The 12864-nt window shown below is 49.5% G+C and overlaps 1 protein-coding gene across 1 annotated transcript; it reads right to left on the bottom strand.

Annotated features, from left to right (window-relative positions):
- Nucleotides 1–807: 807 nt before the first annotated feature.
- Nucleotides 808–12536, bottom strand: ASF1B (anti-silencing function 1B histone chaperone). Its single transcript, XM_065932046.1, has 4 exons — nt 12314–12536; nt 5391–5506; nt 2918–3094; nt 808–2001 (listed from the first exon to the last, which is right to left on the bottom strand). The coding sequence occupies exons 1-4, from the start codon at nt 12420–12422 to the stop codon at nt 1795–1797; spliced, it is 609 nt and encodes a 202-aa protein (XP_065788118.1). The 5' UTR covers nt 12423–12536; the 3' UTR covers nt 808–1794.
- Nucleotides 12537–12864: the final 328 nt, after the last annotated feature.

The raw sequence follows: 12864 nt of genomic DNA, 5'->3' as shown, positions 1-12864 counted from the left end.
TGGAGTGGGTTGCCATTTCATTCTCTAGGGGATCTTCCTGAGGGAGAGATTGAACCCTCATCTCTTAAGTCTCCTGCATTGGCAGGCGGGTTCTTTTACCACTAATGCCACCTGCCACCAAAACCATCTCTAGACATTGTTAAATGTGCCCTGGTTGGGGGCAAAACTGCTGCCCAGTTGAAACCACTGAGGTAGAGGAAAGCCCAAATAGGAGGTGATGCCAGGGGCAGGGGACTGGATGAGCTAGCCCCTCCTCAGCTTGGGGAGACTGACTGGTCTCAGGTCTACAAGCCAACTGGCTGCTCTGAGTCTGGACTGGTATGATCTGAACACCCCACCCAGCAGCCGTCTAGACCCACGCTCCTAAGTCCACCATAGTTTCAGGGAGAGAAGTCTGGGTTTTCCTGTGAATTATGGGGAAATGGCTCACCACTTCACCTGGGGATGTGGAGTTACAAAGTAAGTTTAAGTAAAATTTAATACAAGTATTGATATGTGGGCCCTCAGAGAGCAATGTTAATTTCTTCTGGTGGGTCAAGGTCATGACAAGTCTGAAAAAATCACTGGTTATGCTCTATCTGCAGAACAGCTGGGTTGCTTAAATTTTGACAAAGTCCCTTCCTGGACCTCAGTCTGGAATACAACTATGCCAAGACTATAAAAAGAAGTTGAGTAAGGGAGAAAGGGGCAGTCAACCTACTGGTTGAGGCAAGAGGCAGCTCCCCCCCCCCCCCCCCACAGTGCCCCCATTATGAGGATAGACAGACAAACTGCCTCCACCTACTGGAGACAAAAGCAGAAAGAGTCTAGATGAAGTGCTTTTTATTTTCAGACCAACCAAACATTTACTATAAAAACCTTTAATACACAAACTGCAATCACAACAGCATCCACGTAGCAGCGAGGGAATAGGGGTGAGGGTGAGGAGCATGGCAGGGGAAGGAAGGTTTTCAGGGTCCCTACTGCTTCCCTGGTCTGCACTGTGGCCTGAGAACATGAGGTCTTGGCAGAGTGCAGATCAAGGCAGCCAGAAGCAGAGGGGTCCTGACACCAATACTGAGACAGACCGAGAAGAGCAGGCCCCTCCAACGTGCCACTGTCTCCAAGGGGCAGCCTCCAGGGAGAGCCAGATCCAGTTGGGAGGCAAGAGGAAGGTGGCTGTGACCCAAAGGAGAGTCAACCACCTTAGCATCCTGCTGATCACCTTTTTGGGAATAGAGTTTTCCAGAGGGCTACTGAATTGAAAAGACTTAAAAAATCATTCTGGCAAAAGGACAGAAATTGTGTCCGAGTTTGGGGACTCCAGGCAGCTGGGTGGATCTGCGCAGATGGTTAGGAAGGGAAATGAATGGCAGAGCCTTTGGCCCAACAGGGTCGGAGCCTTGCCAGGCATTGACCAGAAAGCCTCAAGGCAGGCCAGGGAGGTCTGTGGGAAAAGTTTTGGGTCAGTGGCACTCCTGGGATGACGGTGGCACAATGACCCGCAGGTGGAGTTTATAGTGTGTGTAGAAGAGAGAAAGGACACTCCGAAAGAATTAAGAACTGAAGTACCAGCTTCTTTCAGGCCTGGGCAGTAGAGGGGAGATGACCCTCTGGGCCAGGGCTAGGAGAGACCAGAAGCCTCTTCCTTCCTGAGGGCCAAGCGTGACTGGCCTGGATATAGCTGATGGCCCCAAAGTCCTCCATATGCCCTTCCCGATGCTCTCCGGGAGACCTGGCTGCCCCTTCCAGATGTGCCAGGAGAGACTGGCCGTGGTCCCAGCTGGGCCCAAGTAGGGCCTTGGAGTCCCACAGTTAGATGCAGTCCATGGAGTTCTCAGGGAGGAGGCCCGGGATGCAGCCGGGGAGACCCAAGCCCTTGATGGGGGTGCAGCTGAGGGGGAGACTGCAGCCCAGGGCGGAGTCCTGGTTCTCTATGGCCTCCAGCCTGTCCATGTTGTTGTCCCAGTTGATGTGGAAGCGGGTCACCCGGGGGTTTGAGGCCAAGATGTTCCGCTGGAGCTGGGGCACGAAAAGGAACACCAACCCTCCTTAGCATGCCCTCATATTCCTCCCACAAAACCGTGCGCTCTCAGACCCCCGCCCGAAGCCCGGGAGAGCCGACTTTGCTTACTTATTCCATTACCATCAACAATATGTGTACAGCTCCGGGGAATGCCTGTATACCATGACTTAGGGCTGGGGCCTATCTAATCTTAATTTTATCATTATTATTTTCTTCTGAATATATATATTTTATTGACGTATAGGTGACTTACAATGTTTCAGGTGCACAGCAAGGGGATTCAGTTATACACATACATTATTTTTCAGATTATTTTCCATTATAGGTCATTATAAGGTATTGACTATAGTTCCCTGTGCCATATACAGTAAACCTTTGTTGCTTGTAGCATATCTATTTATTTAAAATTGGAAATCTAGTATTCTATTCATACTAAGTCAAACACGTGGAATTAAAAGGTCATAAATTTTTTTAGTTAGCCACAAATTTGTAAGTTTTCTAAAAATATATACATTACATATACTACACACACACACACACAAACATACAAAAGCTTTTCTACTACATTTGATAAAGGCTTGAGAAAGAATATATTATTGTTTTTATTTTGGCCATACTGCTGTGGCATGCAGGATCTTAGTTCCCCAACTAGGGATCGAACCCATGGCCCCTGCATTGGAAGTGCAGTCTTAACCACTGGACCGTCAGGGAAGTCCTGGGGCCTATCTAATCTTGATTCTGTGAGGCAAAGTTCTGAGAAACAAAGACCTTTCTTTCTCTTGTTCCAGCCTGGTGCTGTGAGAGCTGAGCACCACTTAATAAGTGACCTTGGCTCCCAATTCCAAGGACTCAACTACCCCCAGGTGCAAAGGACCACCTGTCTGAAGTAGGAAGTGTGGAGAAGAGCCCTACCTGAGAGAAGTCTGGTTTCAGGGGCGGGTTCTCACGCAGCTCGGGGCTGAGGTACTCATTGTTGACATAGTAGCCGACTCGGATGAACTCCTGTCCATGGTAGGTGCAGGTGATGAGGACCACGGTCACTCCCACGGCATCGGTCTCCGGGATGAGGGATGGGTTGGGGGCATCCGCCTGGGGAAACACATACTGGTCTTAAGTACTGATGGTCTCGTCTTATCTGGTAATATGATTCTCAAGCAATGTGTATTTACACGGCCAAAAGGGTGGTCTCTGCTCTGAGGAGTTTTCAGTTGAGGGGGGAAGACAGAATCCATCATACCAATGCCTGTAAAGTGCCGAATGGGCAGATGCCACCAAGGAGAGGTATACGGCGTTGAGGAGGAATGTAATAAGTGAGGGGGCTGTTGTGTAGTTGCTTAGTTGTGTCTGACTCTTTTGCAACCCCCTGGACTGTTAGCCCGCCTGGCTCCTCTGTCCATGGGATTTCCCAGGCAAGAACGCTGGAGTGGGATGCTGTTTCCTTCTCCAGGGGATCTTCCCAACCCAAGGATTGAACTCACGTCTCCTGCATTGGTAGAGGGATTCTTTACCACTGAGCCACCTGAGAAGCAAGGTGGAGAGTGGTATAAAATGAGGCTGAAGGGGTAAGCAGGTAGGTATCAGTGAGTTAAAGGCTTGGGAAAGGCTGAGGATGTTTAGCAGGAGATGGGTATGGCATTGCTCATTCCATCTGAAAATCTGACTCCGGAGGGCAGTGCAGCTGCAATAGGAAAAGAGCTAAGTGGGAGTCGGGAGACCATGCAGGGGGCTACAGAAGTCATCCTGGAGAGAGGACAGTGGTTTAGACCAGGTCTTAGAGAAGGACAGAAGTGGACAGGTTTCCGGAGGTGTTGCTAAGGACAGGACCGGCTATACAGCTGGTGCAAAAGGAGACTAACACATCAAACCATAGGGCCTCAGGCTCAAGAATTAGTTGTTTCAGCCAGTGATGGCAGAACATCACAGCAAGTGTGGGGCCCGTGTGACCGCACGGTCACATGCCCGGGAAGCCGGCCCTGCTGCGGGGTAGAGTAGATGGGGCTGGCTAGTGGGTGGAGTAGAGGTGGGGAACTAGTTAGGTGATGGGACGAGGTTGCTAAGATTGGGGCAGGAATGGCCTGGATTAGGTAAATGGATTTGAGCCCTGGCTCTTAAACTTTACTGTGCCTAAGAATCATAGGAATCTCCATTTCTGACAACCCCTGTGATGCTGGATTGTTGTTTAGTTTCTAAGTTGTATCCAATTCTTCTGTGACTCTACGGACTGTGGTCTGCCAGGCTGCTCTGTCCATGGGATTTCCCAGGCAAGATTACTGAGTGGGCTGCTGTTTCCTGCTCCAGGGGATCTTTCCCACCCAGGGATCGAACCTGCGTCTCCAGCACTGCAGATGGGTTCTTTACCCCTGAGCCACCGGGGAAGCCCGTGATGCTGGATTGGAGCCACTTACAAGCTACACTGGATCCTCATTATTCACACACTCCATATTTGAAAATTCGACTGTTCGCTCATTTATTTGTAACCCCCAAATCAACATTTGGGGGCTTTCACAGTCATTGAAGGACACGGACAGACAGCGCACAAGTGGGATCTGAGTAGCTCAGTGTGCCTGTTCCTAGTTGAGACAGAGCGAGGCAATCTCAGACTTTTTTGCCATTTCTAGGCCACAGTTTCTGCATTTTTGTTGGTAATTTTGCTGTTTAAAAAGGCCCTAAACATGGTGCTGAGTGAGGGCTGCCATGTTCCTAACAGCAAGAAGGAATGTACCTTATAGAGAAAACACATGTATTAGGTAAGCTTTGCTCAGGCATGAGTTAAGAGTCCTGTGGGCCATGCGTTCACTGTGAATAAATCCAAAATAAGGTGTCTTTAAACAGAAAAACACATAAAACAAGATTATGTATTGACCAATTGACAAAAATGTTGACTTGCAGAAACTTAACACTGTATTTTCTCTAGGGCAGGGATTCCCAACCTCCCGGATCTAATGCCTGATGATATCTGAGGTGGAGCTGATAATAGAAATAAAGGGCACAATAAATGTAATGTGCTTGAATCATCCTGAAACCATCCCCCCACCTCTCTGGGTCCATGGAAAAGTTGTCTTCCCAGAAATCAGTGCCTGGTGCCAAAAAGGTTGGGGACAGCTGCTCCAGGGGTAATGGTTTGGGATTCATTAATTCAGTGTCCACAGTAACTTTACAGAGCAGAACTCCCGTGAGTAACAAGATCAACTGTAAATTGGTGGCTCATCGTAACAGCTATGATGTAATAGAGATGGGAGATGTCTGAACTACCTTTGAGAGGTCAGACAGAGCTTGAGAGCTGAGCCAGGATCTGAACCTGAACTTGGACCAGTGAACCATCTGTGTGCTTGTGTGTCAGAGAGGAGTTTCTAGGTGTCAGGGCCCAAGGCCAAGTCTCTCTTACCTGAAAGACGAACATGTGTCTCCCTGCCGGGACAGGGCCAACCAGTACTGAGTCTAGGATTTGATCAAACTCCTCGCTCTCGGCTGAGCCAACATAAATGATCTTCCACTCCAGGTCTGCAAGGATACGGGGTGTTAGGAATGGAAATCATTTAACAGCAAGAAAGCTGGGGAAGGGCCTTCTTGCGGTAGTTTTGCATCGGTCCTTAATACATTGGTAGATCTTAATTCTCAAAGGACATCTGACATCCACTGGAGGTAACCTGCCAAGGTTTGAATCCCCATTCTTGAGAAATTCTTTAACCTCTCCATACCTCAGTTTCTGCATCTGTAAAATGGGGAAAACCTGGGAGGGTTGCTGTGAATAATAAAATCTATTAAAAAATTTTTTTAAAAAAAATTTTAATAAACAACACCTGACATCCACTGGGTACCCAGTGCCAGGCACTGCATTGCTGGTCACCAGGGCAGGCACGAAGCTCTATTTCCAGTGGGGAAATTTCTCCTGTGGGCCTAGCTTGGCCAGGTGACCTTGACTCTGCACCTCCAGGGCAACGCAGGCCTCTCAGAGCCTGAGGGTGAACCATATAGCAGAGGCTGAATTAAGGGGCATGTGATGGAGGCTCGGAGACATACTGAGGAGGGAAGAGCAGGGAGCTGGGACAGGAGGCAGCATCCTCTTTCACACACAGGGCCTGGTGCCACCGAACTGAGTAGATCCCTCGACAACTGGGGCAGGGCGGCGGGTTGCAATCTGGTCGGAGAGCCAGTCAGCAGGAGGGGGAGATGAGGTCGCTGGGGGAGCCGGCCAGTCCCCAGGTCCTCCAGATCCAACACCAAGTCACACCTGCTCTCGGACCTTCGGGTGACAGTGACTCAGTCCACAAACGTGGCACCCTAAGGCCATCCTGAACCCCAACTCTCTGGCATCCCCTTCCAGCTGGGGGACCCCCATTCCTGGCTCTCTTCTGGCCAGATAAAAGAAAAAGCGCTCCGTGAGACCCCACCCGTCAAACACAGGAAATTCCCAGGGACTGAGGGCTCTGGCAGGAGGGCCAAGTGTATCAGGGGCAAGGTCACGCTAGTACAGGGAAATCTGGCCAGGGACCTGAAACTTATTTTAGGTTCTTTGAAATTACACAACCTACAGGCTCCAGCAGCCGGGGCAGAAATTTCATAAGCTGTGATTTTCACAGGAAGCACACTGTCTTAGAAACTGCCCTGTTCCTTGGTCTAGTGTCCCACCAGAGCACCCAACTTTGGTGCCTTTTAAAGAGAATATTTATTTGCCTGCACCGGGTCTTAGTCATGGCCTGCGAACTCTTCGTTGTGGCATGTGGGATCTAGTTCCCTGACCAGGGATCGAACCTGGGCCCCCTGTATTGGGAGCTCGGAGTCTTGGCTACTGGACCACTAGGGAAGTCCTTCTAATATGACTTGGCCCTTCAGGCAGTGTGGACATCACATACCTCTAAGAGGGCTCATCCTAGGAAATGAATTGGAGTGCATTTTGCCAAAGGAACACATGTCTTCCTGAGACAGTTCCTAGCTGAAACATTATTGTTTCTGCTTTTAAAACACACATAGGTAAATTAGAAACACCTGTCATTTGAATTGACTGTTTACTCTGAGGGAGAGGGCAGCTGAATGAGGGTAGGGCTGAAAATGGATAAGGTCACCCCCATGTCTATAAGTGGTGCTACTGGTAAAGAATCTGTCTGTCAATGCAGGAGACGAAAGAGACCAGGATCTGATCCCCGGGTCGGGAAGATTCCCTGGAGAAGGAAATGACACCCCACTCCAGGATTCTTACCTGAAAATTCCATGGGCAGAAAAGCCTGGAGGGGCCCAGTCCATGAGGCCGCAAAGAGCTGGACATGACTGAGCGATTGCGCACATGTCTACAAGGGCCTGAGAAGTCTTCCCTCCGACTATTATTTCCATTTTCCCTGACGTGTTTGTGAGGAGGAGGGGGAATGGCCTCTCATAATCCTTAGACCCCTGTTCCTTAGTAATCTGATCGTGTCCTAAACCTAATTTAAACCCGTGGCAGTTTCTTTTTTAACTTTTACTTTATTTTTGGCTTTGCCACATAGCATGTGGGATCTTAGTTCCCCAACCAAGGATTGAACCCTGAGCACCCGGTATTGGAAGCTCGGCATCTCAGCCACTGGACCATCAGGAAAGCCCCAGAGCACCCAACTTTGGAGGCACAGCAATGCCGGGCCACGACTATGGAGGTCGGTCACCTGAGCTCCACGCCCTTCCGCGATACACTGGTTTCCTGTCCTTTCACAGCTGACACCCGGCCTTCTACTCAGGGACCCTGGCAGGCCTACAGGATGTGGGTGCCATTTGACTGAACTGGGCTTCAGTGAAACTCCAGTTTCTTATTTGCAGGAAGGAGTTAGTTAAGCTTACTGATTTATTTTTGCTACAAGTAGTGACACAACCGGAAATAACATGTTTTTGGATGAACAGAAAACAAGCTAGCCCTGTTCTCACCTTTCTGACACGGTTCTATCATTTGGTATCTTTCCTTCTGGCCGCCTTCCCCATCATCAGTGGAGTCACATACGTGTGTACTTAACTAATGTGTTGCATATGTGCTCAGTGGCTAAGCTGTGTCCGACCGTGGTGACCCCATGGGCTGTAGCCCTCCAGGCTCCTCTGTCCATGGGATTCTCCAGGCAAGAAAATTGCAGTGGGCTGCCACTTCCTCCTCCGGGAGATCTTCCCAATCAAGGATCAAACCTGAGTCTCCTGCATTGGCAGGAAGATTCTTCACCACTGAGCCACCTGGGAAGCCTAACTAATGTGCTGAAGGTGGATACAAAAGGGAGATTTTAATAGAATAGGCCCTGGTGTATGCGACAGGCACTCAGCTTTCAACATTGTTGGCAACGGAGTTCCCTGGTTGCCTAGTGGTTAGGATTCCTGTCTTCCACTGCTGTGGCCCGGTTGTCAGCGAAATGAGATCCCAAATTTGGCATGGAATGGCAAAAACCCCAAAACACCTGTCGGCAAAACCTAAACAAGACTGTGTGGGTGCAGACTGGAAGAGAGAAACGCAGGTGGTCAGGCAAATGGGTTGAAATGGTTCCCAGTACTCAGGTCAGAAAGAAACCAGAGAATTAACCAAGGAAGACAATACTCACTCAGGAATTAAGGAGCTGAGGGACCTCCCTAGTGGTCCAGTGGCTAACACTCCGAGCTCCCAATGCAGAAGACCCAGGTTCAATCCCTGGTCAGGGAACTAGATCCCACATGCTGCTAATAAGAGTTTGCATGTCACAACTAAAGAGATTCTGCATGCTGTGACTAAGACCCGGGGCAGTCAAATAAATAAATAAATATTAAAAAATAATAAGAGTTAAGGAGTTGATAAAATCACCTATGGAAGACAGAAGATGATTGAAACAAGGACCTACAAATTGGAATTGCCTCTTAAGCAGAGACATCCTGAAGTGACTTCACTTTTTTGAATGAGAGGTGGGGATGTCAATCACAAACAGCACAAATTCATTCCTACTGAATATGAGATAAGGTTGCACACGTATAATGTATGTCTAGCCTTCCAAGTAATTCCAAGGGCAAATGGATTCCATTGTTTTGTCTTTATGCCTTAACTTTATCATCTAACCACTGCACAAAATGCTCCTCCACTATGTATGAAAACAAAATCCAGACCAACGATATGATGAAAAACGTAAAAAAAATTATGGTAGCTGAACCAGCTGGAGAATCTGTTTCCTGCCCCCCCAAAAAACACAAACAGGACTACCCTGGTGGCACAGTAGATAAGAATCCACCTGCAGTGCAGGAGACACGGGTTCCATCCCTGGTCCAGGATGATCCCAACATGTCTCAGAGTAACTAGCTCCCTGCGCCACAACTACTGAGCCCATGTGCCACAGCGACTGAAGTTTGCTCATCCTAGAGCCCATGCTCCACAAGAGAAGCCTCCTGCAATGAGACACCCAAGTACCACAACAAAGAGTAGCCCCTGCTCGCCACAACTAGAGAAAGTCCAAGTGCAGCAATGAAGACCCATCGTAGCCAAACACACACACACAACCCCCCCCAAACAATCAAAAAACAACAAAACAACCCCAACTCCAACAACTTATCTAGTAGGCCTTTCTCTGTTTATCACTTTCCTTTTGTTCATAATATAGATGAACCTTGGCCTGACTACAACATGTTACGTGTGGGTCAGAAAATCTGGCTCTAAGACTTGTTCAGGCAGTATCTCATGAATCTCTCAACTAAACTGGGGGAAAACACACCCAATGTATTGAATATAGACCCAGGCCTTGGATGCATATATTTCTAGATGCTGCTGAGGAGGAGAGACAGAGAGAGTAAAAGGGGTTCAGAGCCCTTGAGAAATGGCTCAGACTGGGGGTTGGGTGTTCAGACCTTCAGTTGCCAGGTAATAAGGCTGACTGAGACTTTCTCCAGAATCTAAGAGACTTCTAAAGCCAGGCCTACTCCATCTGTTTGGGAGGCAGGAGAGAAATCCTCTCTGCTCTGTGGGAAGAGGCAGAGAGCAAGCTGACAGGTCAGAGTGAAGCACAGCCCTACAGGTACAACCAGAGAGTCTAGACTTCCAGTCCACAGTTGGCTTTCCAACTGGAATTCCTCTTAGCAAAAGCTTTACTGTCCAGGTATAATTAATAATAGGACCCCGTTGTCCTCTTCTGTCCTGTTTATGTCCCACTTCTAAAAGAGTGGGTGCATTCTTTTCCAGTTTATAGCAAAGATAAAGAACCGTGGACTCAGAACTCAGAGACAAGACCTAGTGTTAATAATTCTACACACCAGCTGTGTGACCTTGGAAAAGTCATTTTGTTTCCATTAAAAAATAATAACCTTGGGGACAGAAAGAACTGTTTTTAGGGATTTCCCTGGTGGTCCAGTGGTTAAGAATCCACCTGCCAAAAAAGGGGACATGGGTTTGATCCCTGGTCCGGGAAGATCTCACATGCTGTGGAGCAACTACTTCTGGGCGCTACAACTACTGAAGCCTGCTCACCTAGAGCCTGTGCCCCTCAACAAGAGAAGCCACCGCAGCAAGAAGTCCAATGCACCACAACGAAGAGCTGTCACTGCTCACCCCAACTAGAGAAAGCCTGAGCAAAGCACCCAAGATCCAGCTCAGCCAATAATAAATAAATCTTCAATAAAATACAACACAAATAAAAAACAATGACCAGCAGGTTGACTTTAGACTCTCCTGATTCTATAAACAGATTAGTAAAGTAACAGGGCAGGAGCTTTGCAGGAATGAAAGTACTAGATAATGACCATGCAACCATTTTTAAATGCCAGGAGCACAAACAGGCTGATTGAAACCTGATCTCCTGCCATCTGGGAACTATGAATCCCTTCAACTATTAGCTCCTTACATCTCCTGGCTTTAAAATTAAATCTTATTCCACAGGGTCATTCTACACTTTATTTATTTATTTACACCCCGCCTTGTTCCAGAAAGGATTTAACTGGGCATATTCTATAGTTAGTCATAAGTAGAATGACTCCTTGATTTAAAAAGGAGAGAAAGCAGGGACTGATCCAATGGCCCCACCCAAGCACACCAACATCGAGAAACTCTTCAAAGCCATGCTAGTTGGAGAAGCCCATTTGCAGGCAAACCACCCACAACCACCGAGAGGTGCTAGTTAGAACAGCCTGGTCTTCCAGATCGCTACCTCCTTAAAGGCCGTCTCTTCTCTTTTAACCACGGAGTGGAGAAGAGATCTAATGGAAGTACTTCCTCCTGAAAGTGGTGCCAAGACTCGCTGAACGACCTTAGATCTTCCGGTTTTTATAGACCTTTACTTGAAAGGTCTTTTACTCTCTGTGGCTCCCGCCTTCTCATCTGTGAGATGAGAGCCATGTCCGCCTTTTGTCACAGGGATGAATAAGCACATCTGTGAAAGCACCTTGGAAAAGATGCACAAAAGGCTGTGACCTCCCAGATTGAAGCCAAACATCACCATGGCTCGGCCTGGCACACCCACCCCACACCGCGCAAGTCGAGGTCAGGCCATCAGAAGTGTTGCAAGCTTCGCTGCAGTGGGTCAGCAGGAATCCAGCAGGCCAACAGTAGGAACCAGCTAACGTCTGCCTGGCCATGCCACTCCTCAGATCTGAGTGTGTTCATTGAAGCCCACAGTCAGGGAGGAGGAAGGAAGAGGAGCTGGGGAGACCAGATTATCCTTAAACACTGGAGCATGAAGCCAGGTCATGCCTCTCTTGAGGGAGTAGAGGGTTGGGGCCAGATTAAGGGGGGAAGTCAGGTTCTAGGGTATGTGCTTTGAGGTAGAAAACAAGGTGTGTGTGTGTGTGCAGGGGTTGGGGTTAAGTATCAACAGGTAGGAGATATTATGGGGAGACAAATGGGGCGATAAGGATGCGTGAGGTCTTGCCAGAGAGGGAGGATATTCACAGGTAAAATGGGGGAGGAAGCTGCGGTTTTCAAATGGGACATGGCAGGGGGCTAGAACTTAAGATCTCCACAGGAAAAGAGTGAGGTGGGAGTGTCTCACCACAGGGGAGAGGGGATTGGTGGGGGAGGTTGGGTGGCTGGAATGGTAGTCTGCCCATACAGAAATAGAAGATGGGGAGGCTGAGGTCTCTACATAGAAAACAGGTGCTCAGGAGGAACGTCCCAGGCGAAAGAGGGGGATGAAATGGTCTCCACTAGGGGAAAAGAGGAGTAACCATGGGGGTGGGGTGGGATAGGGGTAGTCTCCAAGCGGGGGTTGGGGCTGGTGGGCGGGCTTTGGTTCAAGGGAGATCGCGGTTGGGGGAGGGGGAGAAAGGGGTGTGTTTGGCAGGGTTGGCCTCAGGCTTGTCTGCAAAGGGAGGTCGGGGTTAGCTCAGGGGTGTGGGGCCTCCACAAGGGCCCAATCTCACCGTCTGCCAGGGCCTCATTGCACTCAAAGCTGATCTCGAACCGGAAAGGGCTGTGGAAAGGGCTCGGATTCTCCAGCACCGCCACGTTCAATACTGACACTTTAGCCATCGCCTCGTCGGGTCGCGGCTGAGGCCAGAGCTGGGGCCGAGCCCGCGGCTGGGTCCTGTTGGGTTAGAGGAGAAGCTTAGTCCAAGTCCACTCCCGCCTCCTCTGACCGCGATCTGAAGTGCGTATCTAGTCCGCGCGCCTCCTTCAAATAGCCGGCTCTCACCCTACGGCCAATCACCGTCAACGCTCCAGGAATGCGCGAGCGCTTCCTCAGCCAATCCTGGAGCGCCGGTCGGCGCGCGCCGAGACTCCTGGGACCAATCCGTGGAGCTCCATCTCAGGGATAAGCGAGGGAGGCGGGACCGTCTCTAGGCTTCTTTGGTGTCCGCGGGGAACCAATCCCCAGAGTCTCCGACTCGGATGTCAAGGGCGGGTTGGGCGGGGTCAGAGCGCCGTCCGCGATTAGCCCCGCCTTTCCGGGAGACCCTTCCAGCTGGGGGCA

The sequence above is a fragment of the Muntiacus reevesi genome, chromosome 1 (genome assembly GCF_963930625.1).
Source record: "Muntiacus reevesi chromosome 1, mMunRee1.1, whole genome shotgun sequence".
NCBI classification, from domain to species: domain Eukaryota; kingdom Metazoa; phylum Chordata; class Mammalia; order Artiodactyla; family Cervidae; genus Muntiacus; species Muntiacus reevesi.
This window is presented reverse-complemented; position numbering and strand designations above follow the sequence as displayed.

What these genes read in the sequence shown, in the direction of transcription:
- ASF1B (XM_065932046.1), bottom strand. Translation starts at nt 12,422, where the DNA reads ATGGCTAAAGTGTCAGTATTGAACGTGGCGGTGCTGGAGAATCCGAGC. An exon ending in CAATGAGGCCCTGGCAGACG is followed by an intron (nt 5,507 to 12,313) that starts GTGAGATTGGGC and finishes GTATCCTTGCAG; the next exon opens with ACCTGGAGTGGAAGATCATT. An exon ending in TGAAACCAGACTTCTCTCAG is followed by an intron (nt 2,002 to 2,917) that starts GTAGGGCTCTTC and finishes TTCGTGCCCCAG; the next exon opens with CTCCAGCGGAACATCTTGGC.